Source organism: Drosophila virilis, chromosome 2, assembly GCF_030788295.1.
Source record: "Drosophila virilis strain 15010-1051.87 chromosome 2, Dvir_AGI_RSII-ME, whole genome shotgun sequence".
Taxonomy (NCBI): Eukaryota; Metazoa; Arthropoda; class Insecta; order Diptera; family Drosophilidae; genus Drosophila; species Drosophila virilis.
In genome coordinates this window covers 19096838-19121854 of record NC_091544.1, presented here as the reverse complement: position 1 = coordinate 19121854, position 25017 = coordinate 19096838, and the positions used below count along the sequence as shown (strand labels likewise).

The 25017-nt window shown below is 42.2% G+C and overlaps 10 protein-coding genes and 2 long non-coding RNA genes across 24 annotated transcripts in view; 6 read left to right on the top strand and 6 right to left on the bottom strand.

Moving 5' to 3' along the window:
• The first annotated feature begins 144 nt into the window (after positions 1–144).
• On the top strand, positions 145–2152 carry Kyat (Kynurenine aminotransferase). 2 transcript variants are annotated; one of them, XM_015171945.3, is made up of 4 exons: positions 145–222; positions 586–886; positions 978–1214; positions 1279–2152. In XM_015171945.3, exons 1-4 carry the CDS (start codon positions 212–214, stop codon positions 2089–2091), a joined length of 1362 nt encoding a protein of 453 aa, XP_015027431.1. In that variant the 5' UTR covers positions 145–211; the 3' UTR covers positions 2092–2152. The 2 variants fall into 2 exon arrangements, with proteins under 2 accessions (XP_015027431.1, XP_015027432.1); XM_015171946.3 differs by lacking the exon at positions 145–222 and adding an exon at positions 331–371.
• COX5A (Cytochrome c oxidase subunit 5A) lies at positions 585–3082 on the bottom strand. The gene is made up of 2 exons (XM_002053354.4): positions 2942–3082; positions 585–2871 (listed from the first exon to the last, which is right to left on the bottom strand). The coding sequence occupies exon 2, from the start codon at positions 2867–2869 to the stop codon at positions 2420–2422; it is 450 nt and encodes a 149-aa protein (XP_002053390.1). The 5' UTR covers positions 2870–2871; positions 2942–3082; the 3' UTR covers positions 585–2419.
• Positions 3083–3092: 10 nt separating this feature from the next.
• p23 lies at positions 3093–4813 on the top strand. The gene is made up of 4 exons (XM_002053355.4): positions 3093–3259; positions 3809–3895; positions 3967–4223; positions 4285–4813. Exons 1-4 carry the CDS (start codon positions 3246–3248, stop codon positions 4470–4472), a joined length of 546 nt encoding a protein of 181 aa, XP_002053391.1. The 5' UTR covers positions 3093–3245; the 3' UTR covers positions 4473–4813.
• A 131-nt stretch (positions 4814–4944) lies between these two features.
• Positions 4945–6470, top strand: nmdyn-D7 (nucleoside diphosphate kinase homolog 7). The gene is made up of 4 exons (XM_002053356.4): positions 4945–5171; positions 5227–5393; positions 5457–5624; positions 5685–6470. Exons 1-4 carry the CDS (start codon positions 5058–5060, stop codon positions 6379–6381), a joined length of 1146 nt encoding a protein of 381 aa, XP_002053392.1. The 5' UTR covers positions 4945–5057; the 3' UTR covers positions 6382–6470.
• On the bottom strand, positions 6382–9749 carry LOC6630122 (peptide transporter family 1). The gene is made up of 7 exons (XM_002053357.4): positions 9497–9749; positions 9187–9399; positions 8085–8319; positions 7748–8016; positions 7482–7687; positions 7124–7429; positions 6382–7070 (listed from the first exon to the last, which is right to left on the bottom strand). Exons 1-7 carry the CDS (start codon positions 9528–9530, stop codon positions 6669–6671), a joined length of 1665 nt encoding a protein of 554 aa, XP_002053393.1. The 5' UTR covers positions 9531–9749; the 3' UTR covers positions 6382–6668.
• Positions 9750–10021: 272 nt separating this feature from the next.
• LOC6630123 (transmembrane p24 trafficking protein eclair) lies at positions 10022–11017 on the bottom strand. The gene is made up of 2 exons (XM_002053358.4): positions 10795–11017; positions 10022–10739 (listed from the first exon to the last, which is right to left on the bottom strand). Exons 1-2 carry the CDS (start codon positions 10925–10927, stop codon positions 10222–10224), a joined length of 651 nt encoding a protein of 216 aa, XP_002053394.1. The 5' UTR covers positions 10928–11017; the 3' UTR covers positions 10022–10221.
• Positions 11018–11081: 64 nt separating this feature from the next.
• On the top strand, positions 11082–12245 carry Ddrgk1 (DDRGK domain containing 1). The gene is made up of 2 exons (XM_002053359.4): positions 11082–11283; positions 11343–12245. Exons 1-2 carry the CDS (start codon positions 11193–11195, stop codon positions 12173–12175), a joined length of 924 nt encoding a protein of 307 aa, XP_002053395.1. The 5' UTR covers positions 11082–11192; the 3' UTR covers positions 12176–12245.
• A 618-nt stretch (positions 12246–12863) lies between these two features.
• On the bottom strand, positions 12864–15235 carry LOC6630125 (transmembrane emp24 domain-containing protein eca-like). Of its 2 annotated transcripts, XM_002053360.4 has the most exons (5): positions 14954–15235; positions 14274–14897; positions 14040–14218; positions 13521–13673; positions 12864–13452 (listed from the first exon to the last, which is right to left on the bottom strand). In XM_002053360.4, exons 1-5 carry the CDS (start codon positions 15084–15086, stop codon positions 13117–13119), a joined length of 1425 nt encoding a protein of 474 aa, XP_002053396.1. In that variant the 5' UTR covers positions 15087–15235; the 3' UTR covers positions 12864–13116. The 2 variants fall into 2 exon arrangements, with proteins under 2 accessions (XP_002053396.1, XP_032293496.1); XM_032437605.2 differs by lacking the exons at positions 12864–13452; positions 13521–13673 and adding an exon at positions 13880–13900.
• A 9-nt stretch (positions 15236–15244) lies between these two features.
• LOC116651394 (uncharacterized) lies at positions 15245–16181 on the top strand. The gene is made up of 2 exons (XR_004304382.2): positions 15245–15400; positions 15801–16181. It is a non-coding gene; the product is annotated as an uncharacterized lncRNA (long non-coding RNA).
• Smyd5 (SET and MYND domain containing, class 5) lies at positions 15565–17223 on the bottom strand. Its single transcript, XM_002053361.4, has 4 exons — positions 16961–17223; positions 16425–16907; positions 16187–16364; positions 15565–16128 (listed from the first exon to the last, which is right to left on the bottom strand). Exons 1-4 carry the CDS (start codon positions 17126–17128, stop codon positions 15776–15778), a joined length of 1182 nt encoding a protein of 393 aa, XP_002053397.1. The 5' UTR covers positions 17129–17223; the 3' UTR covers positions 15565–15775.
• Positions 17224–17995: 772 nt separating this feature from the next.
• The window catches only part of SNF4Agamma (SNF4/AMP-activated protein kinase gamma subunit), an 80819-nt gene continuing 73797 nt past the window's right edge, over positions 17996–25017 (bottom strand). For 9 of the 10 annotated variants that reach the window (XM_032437554.2, XM_032437559.2, XM_032437539.2 and 6 more), the window contains 5 exons: positions 23767–23815; positions 19854–20144; positions 19581–19759; positions 19302–19505; positions 17996–19228 (listed from right to left, as the gene is read on the bottom strand). In XM_032437554.2, coding sequence (XP_032293445.1) covers positions 18386–19228; positions 19302–19505; positions 19581–19759; positions 19854–20144; positions 23767–23815 — 1566 coding nt within the window. In that variant the 3' untranslated portion in view covers positions 17996–18385. Of the gene's footprint in view, positions 19229–19301; positions 19506–19580; positions 19760–19853; positions 20145–20241; positions 20402–23766; positions 23816–25017 lie in introns of those variants that run through there. The other variant, XM_032437589.2, reaches the window with a different exon arrangement.
• LOC116651388 (uncharacterized) lies at positions 20086–21726 on the top strand. Of its 2 annotated transcripts, XR_004304373.2 has the most exons (3): positions 20086–20170; positions 20225–20613; positions 20675–21726. It is a non-coding gene; the product is annotated as an uncharacterized lncRNA (long non-coding RNA). The 2 variants fall into 2 exon arrangements; XR_011416272.1 differs by having other exon boundaries at positions 20225–21726.

Sequence of the window (25017 nt, the reverse complement as noted above, 5' to 3'; positions counted from 1 at the left end):
TAAATCAATATTTCATAAAGAGTTCACTTTAATATGTATACCGAAAATATGAATGTTAAATTATCGAAATATAATTTATTATTTAAACAACGTAAATGCGCGCCTTGTGGTCTGCTTATGCAGCCCTGGTGTTCAGTGTTGAGAAACTTACCTAAACTAGTGATAAGAACAGCTGCTTGAACCGAGTGAATCTCGAGCGAAAAAGCCGCGTATGTTTTTATGGTAAGCACTCTGTAAATTGACAATCGAGACAATAACCCAGGCGTTTAGAGTAACGTTATACAATATGCTTTATATCTGGCATCATAAAACTGATAAAAGCACAGCAATTCGGGCACAATTTACATGAGGGCTACTTTGCGTTGTTCAATGTGTGTGTGCGTATGTGTTAGTATAAACAAATTTGCCTTTTTGCGTCGCTTCTATTTTGCTTTTTGTTGTTTCATTATTTCCATTATGCAACGTCACACCAAATCACAGTTCCAGCACAAGTTTTAAATTGAACATCGCACACACTTTAAGCTTTTATAACCGGTACCTTAAGCTTACTTTATAAACACACATGTCTTCACTTCGGATTCTCAGGAATTATCGACGTGTGTGCGCTCTACCTCGCCACACTATCTTTGCTAGCCACCGAAAACAACACACCCACAAGGTGACCGCGTTCAGCAGCAAAAGCATGGAAAAGTTTGATTTACCCAAACGTCTGCAGGGAAGCACGCCCAGCGTGTGGAACGAATATATAGCGCTGGCCATGCAATACAAGCCCTTGAACCTGGGCCAAGGATTTCCCGATGATGCAGCACCAGAGTATGTCACCAACTCGTTGGCGGACATTGCTAAGGACAAGAATCCACTGCTGCATCAGTACACCAGGGGCAATGTACGTGATTTAATGGCCTACTAGTATAGGACTATTTGTAATGTATTTGTGCACGATTCCGAAATCAACTAATGTGTGTAATTATTGTCAGGGTCATGTGCGTTTGGTTCAGGCGCTGTCCAAGCTCTACAGCGGCCTCGTTGGAAAAGAGCTCAATCCGCTAAGCGACATTCTGATTACGTCCGGTGCCTATGAGGCCCTTTACTCCACCATAATGGGCCATGTGGATGAGGGTGAGGAGGTCATCATCATTGAACCCTTCTTTGACTGCTATGAGCCAATGGTCAAAATGGCGAGAGGCGTGCCTCGCTTCATTCCACTAAAATTGGTAAACCTTAGTAATTTTAGGCTTTGTTTTCAAAATCTTTAAATCATCTGATTATTTATGCTAGCGTGAGAAAGACGGTCCCATCAGCTCTGCAGACTGGGTCCTAGACGATGCTGAACTGGAGAAGCTTTTCAATGAGAAAACGAAAATGATCATTTTGAACACCCCACACAACCCAACCGGAAAGGTCTTTCATCGCCAGGAACTGGAACGCATTGCTGAATTATGTCGAAAGTGGAACGTACTCTGTGTTTCCGATGAGGTCTACGAATGGCTGGTCTTCGATGGCGTCGAGCATGTCCGCATTTGCACCCTACCTGGCATGTGGGATCGCACGATTACCATTGGTTCGGCGGGAAAAACGTTTTCGGTGACTGGCTGGAAAATTGGATGGGCCTACGGACCCCACGACTTGATTAGAAACTTGCAAATGGTTCATCAAAACTCTGTTTATACGTGTCCAACGCCATTGCAAGAGGGAGTGGCGCGCAGCTTTGAAGTGGAGTTGGCGCGTCTGGGAAAGCCAGAAAGCTACTTTCTTACCTTGCCGCGTGAGTTGCAGCCAAAAAGGGATTTTATGGCCAAGTTCCTGAGTGATGCAGGCATGCGACCCACAATACCGGAGGGCGGATATTTCATGTTAGCCGATTGGTCGCCACTGGCACAAAAGCTGGACTTGAGTTCAGAGCCAGACAGACATCGGGACTACAAGTTTACGAAGTGGATGACAAAGAACATGGGTCTCCAGGGCATACCACCCAGTGCCTTTTACAGTGAACCCAATAAACACTTGGGAGAGGACTTTGTCCGCTACTGCTTCATTAAAAAGCAGGCTAATCTGGACAAGGCAGCTGAACTGTTGAAGCAGTGGAACTAGAGCGTGTATATATATAGTGCGCATTTAATTTGTTACTCCAATAAACGAATTTGTTTAGAAATATCGCATGAATATGCTGGTACGATTAATCGATTATCATGCATGCTTGAACGTGTACGCAAGAGCATAACCTGCCCATGACACTGTTGCATAACCAAAAAAATCAAAACAAAATGAAGGGGGTTTATGTGTGGTAGCCTTACTCCAATCTCCTTTTTATTTGCAATCCAATAACATGTTCATCCGCACGAAGTACATTGGAATTGTTTGTGTGTGTTTCTTGAATGTGTCAATTAAACTAAAGAAAAACGTTAAAGCAAACGCCGCTTTAGATATCATAAACGGACTTAAGAGCCAATTCGGGCTTGTCGTAACCCAGCTCTTCGATAGTCGGCACACCAAGCTCCTTCAGGGTCGGTGTGATCTTCTCCAGCAAATAGGGATAGAGGGTAGCCTTCTGGTCGCCACATTTGTCCTTGCAGCCCTCTAGCCACCTGATGGCCAGGGCAATGTCGTTGACACGGCGACAGGCGCGCAGTCCAGACTCTATTATCTTTGGGCTGGGCACCAGATCCATACCAAGCAGGTCATTCATGCCCTTACGTATCTCCCAGCCATCAATGCCCTCGCGAGCGAAATATTTCTCGTAACGCTTGTCGAACTCCTCGGCCGATTCCTCGGTGCCGTGGAGGCAGCGCACGGCGGCAATACGCGAAGATGTAACTCCAACGGTGCCGCGCATGGCGTTGGCGAGTTTACCGGCTGTAATGCGCAACATGGCTGTCCAAACAAAAACAATTGAATAGTTTAATTTTTGCAAAATTTTTGTTAAGTAACAGCTCACACTCACTTTTACGCTCTTGCTCTTGATACTTTTCACGCAGATGACAGAACGAGTAGTGTTGAATAGTGTGTCTAATATTAATCGAATGTGTATAGATGTAGGCTGCCAGTGTTAGCTACACAGTGCTGTGCAATGCATTAACTGTCAGTCGATAGGACGAACGTTCTCGAACACTGTGTGACTTACTGAGCAGTCATTCTCATTTGTGCCCGACAATTTGGCTGAAAATCGCATTTTCTGCTGAAAATATACTTGCGAGCAGTGACCGCGGTTTATTAAATTAATATACAGCCAACGCAACAACAATAAAATGTCGACAGCAGGGTAAGTGCAGTAAGAACATGCAGGAATATCGAATTTTAGTTGCCTCAGCTCGGCTGCTCTTTTTGTGGCTTCTTTGTGCGACGCGTGCTTTTGCTGCGGGGGCATCGGCGGCGTCTATTTTCTGAAAAGGGCACATCTTAGAGTACTTATTTCTTGATAGTTGCATGTTCGTATACACTTCTAAAGTGTGTTGCCCCCAGTGATATCGGTGGGCGTGTCCAATGCGCAACTGCATTGTATTTTTGGATAGTGCGCGGTGCCATCAAAGAGTCGCTGACATTTGAGGTTATGTTAAGGTTGGCGCTAATTTTGTTTAAGAGTGTTGCCCCAATGTTATAATTTTCACGGCATGGACTTTTCATGCAAATTAAGCGCCACATTTTTACCTAAGCTTGCACTTTGGATTCATTTCTGGAACCGACTATGCCTTGGTTGCTATGACATCAAGTACCATCGATACGATAAATACAATCAGCGAACCGTTCCCAACCCGCGCTTTAGATGATTGCTTGTTTGTTTATTTAAACAATTCTTTGCTTTCCATTACAGTCCAATTCCGCCACCAGTTTCGTGGGCTCAGCGCAACGACTTGATCTACGTTATTATCGATGTGGAATGCAAGGACATTGAACACAAGTAGGTCTACTCGCTTGAATGAAAAAAAGGAGCACTGTTTCAATTTTGTTTGCTTTTTCCTTTGTTTTCAGAGTGACAGAGAACAGCTTCACTTTCAAGGGTGTAAACGCGCTGGATGCCTCCAAGAAATATGAAGTCACATTGAATTTTTTCCATTCGGTTGATCCGGAGAAGGTGTCAAGTAAGAATATTGGACGCTGCCTTGAATTCACAATACCCAAGAAAGAGAGCGGTCCCTACTGGCCCACGCTGACCACGGATAAGACCAAATTGCATTTCCTGAAAGCCAACTTTGCCAAGTGGCGCGACGAGTCTGACGAAGAAGAAGGTAATTGGTCCGAGCTTCACACCTGGCTGGTCGAAATTCAATATTTTTTTTTGATTTTCAGATCCTAAGGACAACGGCATGTTTGGCAACTTCCTTAATAGCCCGGGCGGCGATTGGAACAACAAGTTTGATGATTTCAATGTCGACGAAGACGACGACTCTGACGATAACATACCGAGCCTGTCGCAGAACGATGAGGATGAGGACGAAGGTGGGGAGGGTGACAAAGAAAAGAAACCAGCCGCTTAAGCAGCTAGCTGTATGGGCATTTTTGGAGTAATAGTCGTAGCGTTAGCCGAGGCCCCTATACCGTTAAGTCACACACACACACATAAACCTGCACACACACACACACCTTCATAAACACTTATTCCAAAACACAAACTTGAGCAGAAAATACGGTATGTTTACGAAAACAGCTGGAAAGGAGCAAGAGATACATTAATTTTACGCTGGATTTTCGCCACAGCAACAACAACAAATGGAAAAAGCTACAACCAATTCATTGCGAAGTTACATTTGCAATTTATTAACTTTTTGTTTCCTGTAAATAAAGGGAATTAAAATAAACTAAAAATCAAAAGGTCAAACTTCTGTTCACTCGCATGTCATTATATGGGCTTACAGTATACACAAATCCCGATAAGTCTACTGTAGTTGTAGATGTCTGGCAACTCTGGCAGCATTGTCGCTTTAGCAACGCGGGCAAGAAGAAGCACGCTTTTAAATTTTGTTGCCCAAACAAAACATGCAAAGTAAAAATAGTCATTCGACAACTGCCACTAGCAGTAAATTCACATTGTATATTAATTATAATCGTACATCAAACAAACAATGGCCGCACAAAGTGGCAGACTTTGTTTTGTAGCCGAATGGTTTCATGTCGAAGCGGGAATAACACGCACTTATCTATTAACATATCATTTGAGCGACAATGCAATCGAAGTGGTAAGTTATTATTGTACATCACAGTCGCTGCAGCCAGCTAAATTATCGTTAACAGTTTGATCAGCGCAGTAAGAGAACCTTTCTGCGCCGCACTAAAATTCCCGAACTTACAACGCGCGATTTCTTTGTGGGCTCCAAGATCAATGTGTTTGGGCGTCCATTCGATATTGTCGACTATGCGGACGAAATAACACGCAACACCTTGGCAAAATACCGCAAGCGGTAAGTCAATTTGATTGGTGTCTATACCTGAGCTGTTCTCTGTAAGCTAACAGCGTCTTACAGCGGGTTTGTGCTGCTCAAGAGTAGCATGTGGCCAAAAAACTTGGGCGAGTTTCTCACCACGCTGATTGAGAACAAGATCAATATTAACAACGCTTTAATGGTTCAGTTTTCGCCAAAAACTGTCACACAGTTCCTGGCCAGCAAGCAGGATGATGATGTGCACACCTCGTGAGTATTCCGAATCCCAAAGCTAATGCACATAATAACCTTAGAAACTGCTTCAAACAGTGTACTGATGAACGAGCTGCTGACAGGACCAGCCATTAGTTTGGAGCTAATAGGTGACAATGTTGCAGAGATCATGTCTGCCTGTTCAAAGTACAACACAGAGAACGCCTCAACGACCATCGTATTGTCGCCTAGCATGCAGCAGCTGTTTGAGCGCGAAGAGGTTCGCTATGGCTTCTATTGCCCGGAACGGGAGGAGAATGTAGCCAAGGACCTAAAGTTTTTCTTCGAGGAACGTCACAGCATTATCAAAGAATGTCGTTTTAAGAACAGCACACTGGCTATTATAAAGCCGCACATCATCAAGGACGGGTATCTGGGCCAAATTTTAAATGAAATACTTACATCTGGCTTCAAGATAACAGCCATGCGTATGCTGCTCATGGCGCGTGTTAATTGTGAAGAGTTCTACGAGGTCTATCGGGGTGTTCTACCTGAATTTATACCTATGGTAGCTCAGCTAGCCAGTGGCGTATGCATGTGCCTGGAAATAACCAGCGAGGATCCTGAGAAGAATTCACATCAGGAGTTTCGCAGTTTTTGCGGTCCAATGGATCCTGAAATTGCCAAACTGCTGCGTCCGCACACGTTGCGCTCCAAATATGGCATCTCCAAGGTATTGAATGGAGTTCACTGCACAGATCTGGCCGATGATACAAATCTGGAGTTACAGTACATGTTCAAGATACTCGAATGATTTCAATCACCATCGTTTTTATGTTTATTTCTTGTCATTCTCCGAGGGTGTATGTGTGTAAATAAATTACAAGTAATTATATTAAAGGACCTATTCGTCTTTCATTCTTTCCGGTGTTCCGTTTATATTGGTATGGTCGAGTTTCCGGCATCTAGCGCTTATCCTTGAAATGACTGTTAAAACTGAAGACACTTGGCAACTAAACTTCTAGACATTTCACACTTTATCGGAACTTGAAACAGTCGTTAGATTTAGCCAAATACAATACGGGAGTACATTAGTTGCAACTACACGCTCCCGCTCCGAATGCTAGAACTAGGCACATTGTCCTGCACATTGGGCAGCAACACAACTAAATCTCTTGCATGAATGTCGCTCTTTCGCTCCTGCAGCCCATAGTCATAGGCCAGCAGGGCAAAGATTATGATGCACACCAGCATAAGCATGGCATAAAAGAAATACTCAGCCTTTTGAGAGCTAAGCGCATTTACTTCGGTAACTAGCACCACAATGAGATTACCAAAGGCATTATTCAAAAACCAGGCGGCAGTGACAACAGATTTCATTGAGGACGGCGCCTGGGTAAATGCAAACTGCAGACCCGGAATGGACAGCAACAATTCCCCCAGCATGAGCAGCAGAAATTGTGGAAGCTGCCAGGCAATGTTGATGCTCTGACTTGGCGATTGCTAAAAGAAACTATTTTAAATAATTTTGAATTAAGAATGAATTATTAACCCACCATAATGCGATCTTGCAGAATGCCGGCACAGAAGAAGGCGCCAGCTGAGCAAATTCCTCCAACGGTGACGCTATGCAGCGGCTGCAACTCCCAGTGGAACAGTCGCCGCAACATTGGAGCGGTCGCGTATTGCCAAAGGGGAATGAGCATAAAGAGAAAGATGGGTCCTACGGCCTTCGCCTGATCCGGCTCAATGGTCACACCCAAAACTGTGGTGTTCATCATAGCCGCCTGAAACGTCCAGCTGGAGTCCTGCTGTGCGAGCAGAGCAAAGTAAACTGGCAGCGGAATGAACAGCTTGCTAATCTATAAAGATAATTTGCTATTACATGAATGGTTGGCAACGAATCCTACTCACGCGCAACACTTTGGACACATCCGTCACAAAATACGCATCGTATAGCCCCACGGCATTGTGCAACCAATAGTTACATCTCTTGGCGGACTTGCGTCGTCGCCACTTCTCCACCAGCGCTGCTTTAATGCAGCCACAGAATTTGAAGAGTATATTATCGCCAGACAATTTCTCCGGCTTGTAGAAGCATTTGCCCATCAGAAAGATGACTGCCAAAAGCGTTATTCACTGATCCGGATGGAAGGATTAGAGCTCACCATGATACTTACCCCAAGCCACCATGAAGGAGCTGCCCAGCGTGCCAAAGACAGCCGGATAGCATGTTGTCTTATCAAAACATTGCGTGTTGGCGCGCACCAGCGGCGGCAGAATTTTGCTCAAAAAGATTCCAAAATAGTAGACAAAGTAATAGAAGGAGAAATACTCTGTCAAATGGACAGATTGCTCGGGTAGCTTAAATTGTAGTGCACCCAGCGAAGTGATGCAGGCGCGTACAGATCCATTCCCCACAGCTATGAAGGAGATCGATACCAGCAAGCTGCAACAAATATATGTACAAATGTTTTTTTTAGCAAGACTCGTAGATTCCCAATATACCCTACTCACAATGCTATGACGGGCAAGCCCATATATGGCACTGATGTCATGGTCAGCAGAATCCAACCAAAGCCATAGAGAAAACAGAATCCCGATATGGTGCGAATATTGCCCATGTAACTGTCCGCCAGTATGGCACCAATAATGGGACAGAACTGTCCAAAAAAGTTAAATATGTGCAGCACAATTGTGGAGAAGCCTTCCGTAAAGTTGAGATCATCGCGCAAAAAGAGCACCAGTATGGCTGGGAAAATGGGAAAATGGATTAATTGCTTTAATTTGGTAAATATTAAATGTTGCATAATGAAAATACAATGAATTTTTATATAAATATACTTCGAGGGGCTATGGAACTTTGCTGGCTTATTGTTTATTTTAATATTTAATATTTATATGCTATTCATTAGTTTCTGTTTTTGAACACAACAAAACATGATTAAAGATTCCAAAATCTTTAATACTTAATATTTCACCATATTTTACATTTCAAATAAAGTTTGAAAACAGTTGAGAAAATATCAATTGTATCCGAAATATGTACGGAAATTGGGTTTATGGAAGAGAATTACACCTTAATTTCATTCGTTCAATCTGTTGAAAAAAAAAACCACCTGTGTAAACAGAATAACATGCGTACACAATATACATATATTTCACATTTGACTCAATTGTTATTAAATTTAATTGCAGAAATTGAGCCACTATAGACCATGATATAGTCCATTAAATGACTGCACTGAAATCTGGGCCATTTTCTATTACTTCCCACAAGCAAAGTATAATAAAATAGTGCCAAAGAGTTACCCTAAACAGCGGGTTACGAGCTACCTTTAAAACCCCTAGTTTCCTTCTACCCACACACAAATGGATTTAGGGTATACAATAAATCGCTCCTATTGAGAGAAGACCTTGTGATCATCCGCATAGGCTATCAATGAGACCTCCCATTGTGCATGCATGCACTTCTGCTGTTACTGATAAGCTTGACTTTCGGAATATTTCGACAATACAATGGAAGATTACTGTAAACGACCTAAGGCAACTGCATTGTGCTGCTATAATGTGGGTCACACATCACAACTTGGACTCACACCATTCGATTTTCACTTACTGCGCATGCCATTTGCTGCAAAGGCCTCAAAGAACTTGGTGGCCAGTATGAAGAAGACGGCTCGTGGATATTTGTACTCAATGCGTATGTTGGATATGGGCGCAAAGCCATAGTTGGGTAACGAGCTGCGTGGTTTTCTTAGCTTCTCGTGCTCCCCAAAATCAGATAATGAACCAACCGTCGTCTGGGTGAGTTCCGCAAGTGCAGGCAAGGCTATGAAGCCCACAGGGAGAGGGAGAGAGAGAGATATAGATAGACAGTTGATAGAATCTCTGTTTATATCTTCCTTATCTTATCGTTGGAAACTTACTTTCTTCGCTGCCGATTTCCGTGGTGCGGAACATTTTCCAGGTGCTTCGGCTGCTGCTCGACGTAAACAAACTCAACAACGTCTCGAGAGTAACTTGTTTGTCTGTTTCTGTTATCTTAGGAGAGCTCAGGTTACTAGCGATGTGTCCGATTCGTTAGCCTTGCGGCTTTTGTGGGTCGGCTGTGGTTTTATGTCTCACAATGTGCTTTGTTTTTTTTTTTTTTGTACGTACACCCACACCGAGGTCCGTTGCGCACTACAGCAGAGCAGCTACTAAGCGACAAGATCGAGAGCCGGCGACTGGCTCAATTCGTAGACAGCGTGAACTCAAGAGCAAACATTGCGATATAAGCAATAACAGAGTAATTGCATCTTGAGCCTACAAAACGAATGCGACAGGTTATCTCTGTCTTTGCGAGTCATGTGCCTGTCCGTTGCAGTGATAAGCGAAGCCGCGCTCAGTCAACTAAAGCGAGTCACGGGACTAGCCCTGTGATAAGGATGCTGCAGCCACATTCAGTCACATTTCTTATTTTACAATGGATTTTTATTAAATTAGGCAGAAAAGTATTTAGCTCGGCATACGAAACCAACTAGACAATTAAAACTAAACACGGATCTGGATGATACATCGATGAAATTCGCATTTGCAATTTGGTTGCATACAGATCGAGATGAAGGCCAACAACCAACAACCATTGACATCTTGTGGTGTGCACTTCAACTCACACCAGCTTTTTAGCCTCGAAGAAACTCTTAAGATGACGCATCTGCCAGAAGCCCATGCAGACCAGGACCACAGTCTGTGCCAGCGACCACCACAGCACACGCGAATTGGTGCTTTCGCTTGTGTGACGGAAACGCTCCTCCCGATAGCGCTGATAATTCTGCTCCTTTGTAATCTGTTCGACCTGGTCGAGCAGCTGACGTATGCGCAACTGCAGCTCGGTGAGTTTCTCCTTCTGCGCCACATTAGCATAGTCGATGGCATGCTCGCCCACCTGAATATCTAGATGCACGCGAAGCTGGGCGCCATTGAACCAGGCGGTGCTGTTGGAATACATGCAGATGACATGCTCGCCGGGTGTGTGAGATGTAAACGACATGCGGCCCTGCGAACTGTAAACGCGCGACAGAATCACCTTATCATCACTGTCGCGCACCTCTACATGCATGCCAATGCCGGGCGATGATGGCATAAAGCCATTTGAACGCGGATCATACAGCTCCACCTTGTAATTAACTGCAAGAGAAAACAGGTGTCAGATCTTTAGCCAGCAGCCAACGACGCTGCTTACCAATCACAGTTGTCTCATCGGGCACCTCTTCAATGAAGCATTTGCGCTCTGTTTCCGATATGTGAAAGTATAATCCGCAGGCGCTGTGTAGCGTGCATAGCACCAGGGCCAGGCAAATAAATTGGTTGCGCATGTTTTTGAAGAAATTCCACTCGAACTTCGATTATTTGTATTATAACAACTAGGCTCGCCGACACGTCATGAGAAAAAGGCAAAGTGGCTACATTGACAAGTTTCCATTTGACAGCGAGAGAGCTGCCACTTGGCAGTCATAAGCCACATACACTCCCATACAAACAGCAATCAAGGTCAGACCCATCTGGCAACGCTGGCAAAACAGCTGAGCGATTTGTTGACGTTTTACATTTTGGCATTTATAGTGCAATTTTAAACAGATAATGGACCTGATATTACTCGTTGGTATTGCAACAGCGCTGCTGCTTATCCTGATTACGCTTTATTTCCTGCAGAGTAAAAATGCTAAGACAGGTAAGACATAAGAAAATTTTCCATTTTACATATCTTGCAACAATCCACTTTCCAATTAGAAACAAAGGCAGCTGCGCAACCTCAACGTGGCGTCCCACAGCGTGCTCAGGAAGGCGTTCCGCGACGTGCCCAAATAGCGCGGAATCAGCGCAATCGATTACGTCAGAATCAAAATGCTCCTGCTGTTGCAGCTGCAGCTGCCCCCGCCGCAGCCGTAGACTCTGATGACGACGAAGCAGCTGCTGCTGGTGACGAGAATGGGCCGCGTGTGCCACAGGGCGCTGTGCTGGATGAAAAGATGGGCGCTAAGAAACGCGCCAAAATGGAGGCGAAGGAGCAGAAACGTCTACAGCGCGAGCAAGAGCTGCACGATCGCGAGCAACGAAAGGTGAAGGAGGCCAAAGAAGATGCGGAACGAAAGCAACAGGAGGACCTCGATGCGGAAGTAGAGCGCAAAAAAGCCGAGGCTGATCGCTTGGCCAAGGAAGAGCGCGAGCGCAAAGAGCACGAGGAGTACCTAAAAATGAAAGCAGCATTTAGCATCGAAGAAGAGGGCTTCGAAGAAGGCGATGCCGATGATAAGGAGAGCCTTCTAGCCGACTTCATACAGTACATTAAGGATAACAAAGTCGTTCTATTAGAAGATTTGGCCACAGCCTTCAAACTGAAAACGCAGCAGGCCATCGATCGCATTCAGGAGCTGCAGGAAAATGGCACCTTAACTGGCGTCATCGATGATCGCGGCAAATTTATCTACGTCTCGGAAGCGGAACTCGCCGCCGTGGCCAAGTTCATCAAGCAGCGCGGTCGTGTATCCATTGCGGAGCTGGCGGAGAGCAGTAATAACTTGATCAATCTAACGCCTGTTGCAGCTGGCGAAAGTAGTGCCTAATGAGATTTGTTAACCATTACCTAAATAGTTGAAGTGTATATATAAATATATATATAACCGTAAGAGCTAAGATTCTAAACTTTTTACTTTATAGGCAGTAAAAGTGGATACCATATCGTGCTTTTGGAAAATCATGAAATTTGATTGTGGCGTATTTCTAGTCATAGCATTATTCGAAAAACTAAATGTAAATGCACGTATGAGTTATAAAAATCGAGACTAACACCTTAAACAGCATACAAAGTGCATACTTTTGTGAGCAAAATTTTTATAAAATATCAACTCCGATTGCAATATTTTTTGCTGAAAACCTCAAAAGCAGTTAAAGGGCGACCATGTTATTTTTAAAATTTGAGCCAATGTCGCCAATTCAGTCTAGCCATCCGTCCAGGTTATAAATACTTAAAACTTACAATATTAAAATCTACAATTGCGGTTTTTTGAGTACATTTCTAAGGATTTAAGAGCTAGACTTACCAAATTGGACATTGTTTTAGTATAGCGTATGAGAAGTGATCGCATATATACAAATTATATACTAGCGGGTATTAAAGCTTGAAGCTGTAGATAAAAAACTTCCGTTCATTAAACCTTTGAGCTGAATTCTCTCTAAGATCTTTAAAAATGGATTTGATCAGTCGGTAAACAGAAAACTTTTTTTCGGTAAATAAATAAAACTTCCATCAAAAACAGAAATGTATAGAGTATGCATTTCTGTATACATATGCACAAACACTTTTATATATATTACAAATGCGCATTAATGGCATGCTGTTCGGTGTGTCTGTTAAATTAAAAATAATAATCTTTATCCGCTAAATAGTTAATAGTGTATTATGGGCTTTAGCTTGGCTAAAGCTGGAGCAACCGCGTGCTCTCTTTGGTTTTGGTAGAAGTTGGTCACTCCCAACTACAGCACTAGTTGTTGTTTATCTCTGTAACTATGTGTTGACAGATGTGTTAATCTCGGTTTTATTGGGCAACATCATCGGATCGGTGATACGCAGCGAATTCTCCAAGCCCCCAACACCCTCACCACTCGGCCGCAGTGCCAGATAAAGCAATATATCTGAGATCGAAATGATGCCAATCACCTTGCACTGATCATCGACAATGACCAGTCGATTCACCTCGGCGCACACAATGCGCTCCATGATCGTGTACAGCGACTCGTCCAGATTGCACTTTTGGTCGTCATAGAACCACTCATTGCGATTCTCGTTCGGTTTGCGCAGCGAGACATCAAGATCGCTATAGATCTTCGCAGTAGCGGGATTCTGTAACGGATATAAGCTAAAGTTAATCAGTTTGTGGGACTAATTGGTCATTTGCAGGTTACACTTACAATCAAATCAAACTTAGCAAAAATGTCGAGTAGCCCCACGGATTCGATCTTGCTACGTGTTTTCTCGTCGGCGATCTCGATGTTGTCATATGTGCCGATCTTCAGATCGCGCAAACTCTTCTCCATATATGCGGGCTGTGGCATCGCGTTAATCTGCAAGAAAACAGAATATCAGTATATAATATAACGTGCACAATTAAATCTGCCAGTTAGTGTCTTATCGAGTATAATTGTCTTTACTAACCCCATCAGTAAATGTCTTAGCTATTAATTTCCTTCTTAGTCACGAGATGTGCAATGGAGTACACATTGGGAATATTTCAAGTTCTGAATACGCCTCTTAATTTCCTCAGAAGGTAATCGTTTTTATCCTCTTAAATCTAAATAAGGGCAAGCTAAATGTTTACTTGTATCTATATTCTATATTCTATAATCTATATTCGATTTGATTCTGATTTTAAGAAAAGTTTTCATGAACGCGAACCCTACCTACCTCATTTGTGTATGATTTGTACTCACATACAAAAGCATGAGTGTCAGTATGCTTTTTTCTGTCAAAATGTGCAAAACATCGCCATTCTCTGGATTGATCACAGGCAGTCGTTGAATGCTGCTGTCCCTGAGAACTTTGATTGCCTCGAATAGGGAAGCTTCCGGTCCTATGGTGATCATGGGCATTTCCTGGTTGTATAGCTCCCCTAAAAAGCAAACTAAGTTTATTTGGACGCCGAATATTTATAAAATAATACAGACTGCACTTTGTGTCCAGTTTTTGATTATCCAGCTCGTCCATGGCCGCATTGAGTGACTTATAATACATTTGCAAGACCTTGAAAAAGTCTGTGATGGTCAGCGCGCCCACAAACTGTTGTTTCTCCGGTTTCCAGAGCCGGGCCGCACGCATACCATTACCGACAAGGAAGGCCAGGAGCAAAGACTGTGCAAGCGAACACCACAAGATTATCGAATTGGTGTTCTGACATGTGTGACGAAAATGCTCCTCCCGATATCGATCATAATTCTGCTCCTTTGTTACCTGTTCAGCCTGGTTGAGCAGCTGGAGTATGCGCAACTCCATATTGGCTAGCTTCTCTTTTAGTGCCAAATTAGCATAGTCGATGGCATGCTCGCCCACCTGAATATCTAGATGCACGCGAAACTGGGCACCATTGATCCCGGCGGTGTTGTTGGTAGACATGCAGATAACATGCTCGCCGGGTGTGTGCGATGTAATCCACAAGCGAGCCTGCGAGCTGTAAACGCGCGACAGAATCACCTTATCATCACTGTCGCGCACCTCTACATGCATGCCAATGCCGGGCGATGATGGCATAAAGCCATTTGAATGCGGATCATACAGCTCCACCTTGTAATTAACTGCAAGAGAAAACAGGTGTCAGACCCTTTAGTCAGCAGGCAACGACGCTGCTTACCAATCACAGTTGTCTCATCGGGCACCTCTTCAATGAAGCATTTGCGCTCCGTTTCCGATATGTGAAAGTATAATCCGCAGGCGCTGTGTAGCGTGCATAGCACCAGGGCTAGGCAGATTAATTCGTTGCGCATATTTTTAAAGAAATATTACTCGAACATGGACTCTATTATGATATAACTAATTGAATCAAATATTACACGTTGCAGCCCAATTGGAAAACTGCAATTTCGCAATATTCTTATGACGCAAATATGTTGCCTGGAGCAGCGTTACCATATCGTCGAAAACTCCTAAGTCCGTCTGATTTATTGGCAGCTCGATGCATATTTTTTGCAATTACTTGTATATATCTTCAAAACAAGGGGTTATTCCGACAAAAAAAAAGTATCTGACTGTTAAATGTATTAACTTAAGCGCTATATTTGCAAATTCAACAAATCTGTAGGTTCGTACAATTCCAATCAGAAAGAATGAGTGTTGTCTAACCAGAGTAATGTGCCCAAATCATGATTCACTTTTTTTGAGAATACGCGAAACGTCATATTTCGATCAAATTTCCAGGCGATTATTTAAAGGGATGCCCACAATATTCAATATATCAAGACATAATTAATAATGCTGAAAAAGATTTCTTTCTTGATATTTTCTCCGTTGATTAACCTGGGAGCCTGGTGCTCTGTTTCTATCATTTTGCAGTGTACCCCTGATTTTGAATCTACCTTCAAATAATAGTAGAATTATTTTTGGCGTAAAGTTTGCTCGTAATTAAAAACTACCCAATTAGAGGGTATAACATGTACAGCTTAAGTAAGGAGTCAACTTATTCCATATTATCTTCTTCGCAGTCGTCCATGTCTTCGTCGTCGTCCTCCTCCTCATCACTGGTAATATCTGGATCTGAAGCTTGTGCTCTGCACTTGGGACACTGACAAACGAATATATAATTTTCACGCAACGTTTTATGCCTGGAATGGCGACTGCGCTCCAGCTGGCAGTCATCCAAATACGATATGCATATCTCATCGCCTTTCTGTATGGGCGCCAAAGCCTTTAGTACGACTATGTCGTTGGAGTAGGGAAACGTGGACTGTGCATTCGGAACACAGCTGTGATTTATCTTGCTCTGCAGTATGTACAAACCGGAGCCCTCGTTGTTGAGGAATTCACCTGCAACTGTTTTAATATGGGGACTTAATAAGCTGGTAATAAAATAATAAGAAATGCAACTTACAATCGCCCACTTTGGCGTACAGTTGGTCGATGACCTTATCAAGACTTTCCTTGTCCGCATCGGAAAGCGGCAAGTCTGATACTTTGTTTACCCACTGGGCTAGAACGCTGGTGGCAATGCCCTGACTATTCGTGCCCAATATGCCCATTAGAGTCTTGAACGCATCCGGTGTGGTGAACTGTGAATTAGAGTGAACATCTTTAAGCTGAATGAAACGCAAGCTTTAGGCGGCACTTGCCATAGCGAATTCTTCGTCCTTGAATGCATTGCAAAATGCCGCATACAGTTGCTCCATCTGCTGCTCAAAATTCTCGCCCAGCATCTTGTGGTAGATCTTCTCTTCGCGATTGACAATCAGAGCTTGAAACGATTGCAGTTGCTCTAGGAACTCTGTCTTATTACTGCTCTGCTTATACATGGCCATCAGACGCACAATTAGCATTATCGTGCCCGTCTCTGGTGGATAGTGCATCTTTTTCCATGTCTCATTCAGCACGTTGATGGGGTGTGTGTCGTCCGCCCGAAAGGCGCCCATACAGGCCACACGATGATAGCGCTTTTGTGCCTCTACCAAACAGTCTTCCGAGCAGTAGCGCACCTTGCAGCGTGCACACTGCGTAAATTGTGAAAACCAGGCAGCGGTGGGATCGTGTTCCACTAGGGGCACCATGACTGCCTGGTTATTGGCCAAACGGCGCACGTTCTCGAGCAGTGTCTCTAGCTGAAAGTAATCTGGAATGAGTGAAGCGTCTGTCAGTTGAAATTCGTACATACCGGTCGCATACAATGATCACAGGCTGCGTAGCCGTAGGCGATATTCCAGGAGAACTGATGTGACACGAACGGCTCCTCCTCGAAAATGATCTCATCGACTGCGAAATTTTTTGTTGCTATCATGGCACGACCCTTGCCGGGCAGCTCCCGTATTTCAAAATAATTCATGTTGTTGACAAACACAATTGCATTTCGGCATAAAGACAGCCAGTTAAATGCTCTTTGAATATGCACGTGCGAGTTGGTTTGTTGATTTTATATCGATACCGATAATATTTAAGCGCTTGATATGGCAATATTGTTGCAATAGTTGTATGTGCATAAGGTAATAGTTATCGATACTGTTGTGAAATTCGTTTTCTATTTGAAATGAATTTATTAAGCAATAATAAGTAGCAAAACGCATTAACGAAAATTGTGCACACATTTTTAATTTGTTTTTTTTTTTTTACTTCTTTGGCTGCTTGTGACTATTGCGCCTCAATTTTCGTTAGTCAGTGATGGGCTCCTTATTTGCTATCGCAGACTATCGATATTTGTATAAGAATACCGCCAAGTAGCCGCCACACGTATCAATTTCAAAAGTCGTATGACTATCCCCGTGTTTACTAGCTTTATTAATCTGTAATGTTGCTTGTATATATAGGATAATGCTGAGCACGGTGTCAAACAAAGCAGAAACACAAATATAATTAATTATAACTGAATAGAGGTGAATGAGGAAATTCAATATATATTGTAGGTTGGCAAATTAATAAGATTTTTTATTTGTTAATTCGCGATGCCGATAATGTGCTTGTTAATGGAACCTTGACATAATGTTTGAATACGAATCAAAGAGTTTTGTCTGTAATGCCTTATTACCATATTTTTCCAAATGTTTAAGTTAATTGCGAAGTTAAGAGTAGCTCTCTAAAATGAAAACCCGTTCAAAACTTAACGCTTATTTGTTCCTTTACGGATTTGAAAGGAAAACACCTCTTAGTATCCTTTTAGTCCAAACATATTAAATAGAAACAACTGTTCTTTTATGACTTGTACTAAACTATTATAATAATAATCAATTACATAATTTAAAATTTTAAGACATGCTAATGTAATTTGTTGATTTTGTTTTTTTTTTTGTGTGTTTTTAAATATAATATATATATAAACATTTTTGTTAACAGGTGTGTATGTGTGTGGTTGGTTGGGTTGTTGTTGTGTTTTTAGTTGCTTGTTGTAAAATACATAATCATAATAATAGTTTATAATTGTAATCATATTTTCTCTCATATATCATAACTTTTGCGCCTAACAACTAATAATATTCAAATATAATTGTTTTTCTTCTCTGAATATATGTTTTTATTGTTTATTTCCTTTTTGCTTGCTCACTTTGTGTTTGTTTTTTGGGTTTGTTTGTTTGTTGTTTAAATTAACAGTTTATTCACTAACCAGCGCCATTTCGCGCGCCGTAGGCGTGGCCAGCGTCTGGCCGAGCGCCGAGGCCGCGGAAACGGCGCTGCTTAGCCCATTCTCCTCATCCTCATTCTCTTTGTCTGTTCGCGCTGCCGCAGAAATTGCGACAGCGGCTGCCTTTTTGCGCTCCACTTCACGATCCTGATGCAAATCATCCTCTTCAACATCATCATCGTCGTCATCATCATCATTGCCGCCAACATCATTGTCGGCTTGCTCATGCGCCTCATCGGCAAAGGACACTTCGGCTGGACTGTTATTGCTATCACCATTGGTCGTCGCCGTTGACGCCGCCGCCAGCTCATGCTGATTATTATTGTTGGCTTTGTCTTCACTGGCGGATTTATTATTATCACTATCAGCATCGCTCTTCGGCGCCGGCGTAGGCGCACTCGCTGCGGTTGCCTCCTCCTCGGGTATGTCCTCGATCAGGCTGCGATTGCCGGAGCTGGCAGCCGATGGACTGCGCGGCGGCGCTGTCTCTGCTGACTCTACCTCGACTGCTTTGCGCAACAGCACGGGATCGGAGGCACGCAGTGAACTCTCTGAGCCGCCAACACCCTCGCCGCTCGGCCGCAGCACCAGATAAAGCAATATGTCTGAGAGCGAAATGATGCCAATCACCTTGCGCTGATCATCGACAACGACCAGGCGATGCACCTCGGCGCGAACAATTCGCTCCATGATCGTGTACAGCGACTCATCCAAGTTGCACTTTTGGACGCCCTCGAACCACTCGTTGCGATGCTCGTTCGCCTTGCGCAGCGAGACATCGAGATCGTTGTAGGTCTTCTCGGCAGCGAGATTCTGTTAAAGGATTAAGACACAGGTAAATCAATATGCTGGACTACTCTATGGATCAAATGCAGTTTTCACTCACAATCACATCAAACTTGGCATAAATGTCAACGAGTCGTCCCTCGGAATCGACCAGCGGCAGAGCCGAAACGCGGCGCTCCACGAACTTCTTGAGCGCTGTGATGATGCTGGTGTTCTCATCGGCGGTCTCGATGTTGTCGTAGGTGCCAATCTTCAGATCGCGCAAGCTTTTCTCCATATATGCGGGCTTTGGTAATGCATTAATCTGCAAGCGAGTGGAATAATGCAATAATGAGTATGCAATATGATTTCGATATTTTTGTTAATGGCTTGTACTCACATATAAAAACAGGAACCTCAGTATGCGTTTATGTGTCAATATGTACAAAACATTGCCATTCTCTGGATTGATCACAGGCAGTCGATGAATGCGGCTGTGTATGAGAATTTTGATGGCATCGTAAAGGGAAGCGTCCGGTCCGATGCTGACCAAGGGCATCACCTGGTTATGTAGCACACCTGAAAATCAATAAATCAAGCAAAGTTAATCAATATACTCAATGAACAGATATATATATATATACATATATATATATTTAAATATAATACTGACTGCGCCACGTGTCCAGTTTGTGCTCCTCCAGCTGTTCCATGGACGCATTGGGTGACTTATAATACATTTGCAAGATCTTGATAAAGTCTGTGATGGTCAGCATGCCCACAAACTGTTGCTTCTCTGAATCCCAGAGCGGGGCCGCACGAACACCATTATAGACCAGAGCATAGAATGCCTTCTTCACCAGCAGCTGAGTGTCGAAGACGACCAGTTTTGCGGAGGTGGGTATCAGATCGTAACTCTTGTGGAAACGAAAGAACTTGACAAAGATCTGTGAGTCGTCCTCCTCTGAAAATGATAAAAGAGAGCACAGTGTAAGAAATGGCTTGAGATTTGATTTAACTCTCAATGAAATATCTCAAATTTAGCTATAACAACCCTGCACCTTCTTTGAGCAGTTGGGCAAGCAGACGCTTCCAACCGTCGGAGATTTGCTCAAACTCCTTGATGCTCTCCAGTGGATAGTAGAGCACATCGGTGGGTCGACCGCTGCCGCCGAGCACCAAGCGGCCCGCATGATTCGAGTAAAAATGCAGCTGTAACATGCGGGGAGCGGTGCTGCGCGGTCTAGCGGGTGGCTTTAGATGAGCCACAGCGAGGCACCATCAGCTCAATGGAGGCTGTCAATTAACTGGAGCACACACAATCGAATTGATTTCACAGCGCTAATTGAATGTTCAATTTGCCGTTTAACAGCAGCCTAACAGAGGCTTTACAGAGACGCACCGTTCCACGCGCTTCTCACTGTTACCGTCTCGTAAGCACGTTAAACAAATGACAAATGCACCGAAAATAAAATATTAAATATTTATTTTCAGTTGTTATTCTATTTGTTATTCAGTTTAGCAACAACGACGACAACTGCTTGCTGTTATATCTATGTGCGCGAAAGCTAGCGATAAATTTGCTTTTGGTCTGCATTTCAATAAATTACATTTAGACATTTTAATTAACATTAATTTAGCGTAGAAATAAAAGTGTGTGGCAAGAACGAGCAACAGCCAAAAACAAATTGACGAGCGCAAGAATAGCTTCTACAATTTTTGCAGCTACAAAATGCTCTTAATCAAAACATTTTCTACGACCATTTCACGCAATTACCGCTAGTAGAGAGGCCCCTTAAAAGGGGCGACGTACGTGCTCTATGTATACGAATAAACGTTGAGGCGTTTCATAGGGTGTTTATCAAATAAATTGATGTCATCTATAGTAGAATATTCAAAAGCCCCTCCGCCATCAACTGTCATCGGCTGATAAATTGCAGAACCCGAATCTGAACAAAATATTATGCATTGTCTGGGTATTCGGAGCGCCTCTTTAACAAAATTTAGGTAAATATTTGTGCCAAGAAATTAATTAGCCCGCGCAAACACTACTAACCCCTCTGTTTCTGACACGCGCGCTCAACATATCCCAGAAAATAGCTGAAGATGTACAAGTATGCGATATTAAAATTAATATATTTATGGCAAGTGCCTTTGACTTTGAGCCGATGGAGAAGGAGGAAAACTATTTGGCAATTCGGATAATTTAGATATTTGGACATCCAAATGGATCAACGTCAAGCCCCAAGGGGCTTCAGTACATGAGAATATGGTAGAAGCAACAATTGAAAAATCACGTTCAAGCAATGCCATCGATAATTCTATATTTTGCTTTTGTAACGATTATCTATATTTAATCATTTTTGATCAATTTCGAAATATAATTCCATTCTATACTTGATTCAATTCTTACAAGTTAAAGTTCTTTGGTCAACTGCAAAGTTGCATGCGATTAAGAAATGCAGATTATTGCTTGCCCGTATTTTGAATTTGATTTTTTAAATTCATATATTTGCCTTTTCATCTCGCACAGATATTTGTTTTTTTAACAAATTATGCGCTGTCCGCGTTGACAAAGCTGCCAAAAAGAGAGCAGAGGCGAAAGCGAAATCTAAATAAAAAGCGAAGGTTGCTCGAGTTTAACGAAATACAATCTTAAATATATCTATGCCCGAAATATGTTTCGATTTTTAAATGGAGCCTTTGAAAATGTTGAATGAATTTTGTTTTAAGTTTGTTTGTTGCCAGGGCAAAGCGTTAAATGCAAAAACTATGATAAAAAAACGAACAATATAAAAAAAGGCAGATAGAAAAAGGTGAAGGCTGTTCCCATCGCATTGTGTGTGCGAGTGTGTGCGCGTGTGTGTGTGTGTAGGGGGGGGGGGGGGGTGGAAGGGGTGTTTGTATGCCATCTAGCTATATATCTCTTTGGGTATTATCGCTTGAGCATTTGTTGTTTGTTGTTGCTGTTCTGATTGATTTTTTCTTATTTTTTTTTTTTTTTTGTATATCGTTTTTTTTTTTATATTTCTTTTTGCTTTAGCGCGTCGCGCACAAGTTAATTAAAATGCTTTGAGTTCTTTTTCATTATTCATTGTTGTTTTTGTTGCATTTTTTTTTGTTAAACAATTGCAAAACAATTTCAATTGTGGCTGCTGCTGCTGCTGCTGTGGGCTGGCGTCGCGGCGCCTCAATGAATATATAGACGAATATTCGTATTCGTCTGAGCGATTTCTTTCTTTTAAATTCTTCAACAATGACTAACGTCTTTAAGAAGGTGAGCTAGCGAGGGCGGGGGCGTGGGCGGGTGTCGGCCTTCGACCTTTAACTGCACTTTCGATTGCCCGATCGTTAGTTAATGTCGAACATTTCGATATATTTGATATATTCTATTAACAGTTAGTATATATTGTGTTCTTTTTTCTTTTAAAGCGCGGCGCTTTGCTTGTTTATTTGTCGCCCGTCCAAACGTCTCGGGATTTTATCATAAACTGATTCTACAGTCTGTTGCTGTTTTTGTATATTTCGCTTTTCCCACTGGTCGGAAAAGCGAAAACTTTTTTGCGCATAGCGCAAAACAAAACAACACAAAAACAAGAAAGACTTTTTTTTTTAGCTGAGCGAGCAGCCGAACATTAAATACCCTAGCAGAGATTTGGCTCACTCAGCAAAACAAAAAAAAAAAGAATTATTGTGCTAAAGTACTTTCGGAATGAATAGGAACAATAATAATGATAATAATAAAATACATCATAATACCTAGAACATATAACTATCTGAAAGTTCTTCTCTTGAGAAACTAGTTGTTCTTATCAAGTATAAATACACTTTATGAAATATCTCTGCCCTTTCCATGGCAAAGTGCAAACAGTCTTCGATAGAGTATACAAATCTACAGAATGAGAGAAGAAGGCGTGTACACCAACGTATATTTAAAATCAATTTCTAAATTACTCGCAGCTCGCCTGGTGCTGAAATAAACTGAAAATTGCGGAATAATTTTATAATCTATAGCGGCAGATCCGTACAAACTATCATATTGAATATGACGCTAATGATGTTCATGAAATGCCTCAAATTGGCAACAAATTGCACATATTTCAATGGGCAAATCCAACCAGAGAAGTCAGACAGAGAGACCGAGAGAAAGCGAGAGAAGGGAATTGCAGATAGATCATTTTTGGGCGTACTTAGGAGCTTATAATTAGCGCAAAAACAGAGAGGTGTGTTCGTCAAATAGATGCGCATCACTAATAGACCCTATACATGTACCTAAACATATACATACATATAATATATGCGCGCATGTATATAATGTTTGTGTCTCCTGGACGCCTACGTAAATTCTGTACACTTAATCCCTGTGATATATATTATTTTGATTAAATCAAAAAATATATATGTACATAATACATGTCTGTTCTTAGTGGTTGGCTAAGCGTCGTGTGCCGATGGCCACAAAAAATTGCTGTCTCGGCCTCTTGATCAGCTGCCAAGAGTGGCTGCTAATTTATTTGAACGATATTTGAATTTGTTTAACAGATTTCCCCTTACCCGCTCAGAGAGGTGCTATTTCGTTTACTTACCGAAATCTGATAGATTGACTTTGTCCAAGAAGGGGTCGGCCCGGGGTAACTGCAAAGAAAGAGAAAAATATAAATTACGTTACGTAATAAGACATTAACAGAATGATGTTGATTTCTCAAGGAGTAGAAGATTTGCATCCTATACGTAATACGACAAACATAGAAGCTAACATTATGTAAGCAATAACATACTTATGTTAAAAGAGCTTCAATTTGTATTACGCTAGTTCATGAAAATATAAAACTAGCTTACAATACGTAACAATATGTTACAGATGAATAAACTTAGTTGGGAATCACAATACACAAAAAAGGAGTATTTTTCTTATGTTACGGTAGGCAAAAACCTACGTATGTTAGCGTAACGTTTACATCAAGTATCACATTAAATTAACGTATTATCATTATATTATATATAATTACAAACGTATTTACAATTTGAATCAACGTGCTTTACATAAGCAAAGTACTTTAAACAGTATATACACCAAAAAAGATAAAAGCTGTCAGATAAATTACACAAATAGAACATGTGTACTAAGTGAGTTAACAAATATTATTTGATTACACTGGTTGGGGGGCAGCCTCCAGTATCATTCCCATTTATATTTGGGTCAAGCAATGATTGGCACGTTTTCAAATTGTCTGATAACTGTAAAGCCTATGTGCGTGCACACCTATGTACATATGTAGAGCTATGTAGTATATGTGTACATATGTGCGTAGATATAAATGATAGCGAGCAGTTCTCAAAGACGTAATCGCTTAAGCACAAAATGGGCGACGCAAACGCAGATAAAAGAATGCAAACTTCAATTAAATATTTATGAACTACCTCCTCCCTCATTCTCTCTCTCTCCCTCTCTCTCTTTTCCACTCTCCAGAATTGTTGTGCGTTCTGTGTGCATAAACTTTCGCATATAGTATATAAAATAATAGTTTCATTTAAAATTAGCATTGAAATGTGCAATTGTGGAACAAGCTGCGTTCGTAAGTGCCATAGGCACACAGGCATTTGAACAGTTTGCAATCTCTGTAAACAATTATACAGTGAGTGAGTGAGTGAGTGAGAGGGAGAGAAAGAGAGAGAGAGAGCTTATTGCGCTCTCGTTTCTCAACAAGCTCTCAGCTGCTAAAAATTACCAAATGCGACAGACGCGTCAAGGCAATTAAATCGACACTGAGCGCCAGCAAAGGCTGTTAGGCAAAATAAGGTGAATGCAAGATAAAAATGCCTAAAAATGCAATAAC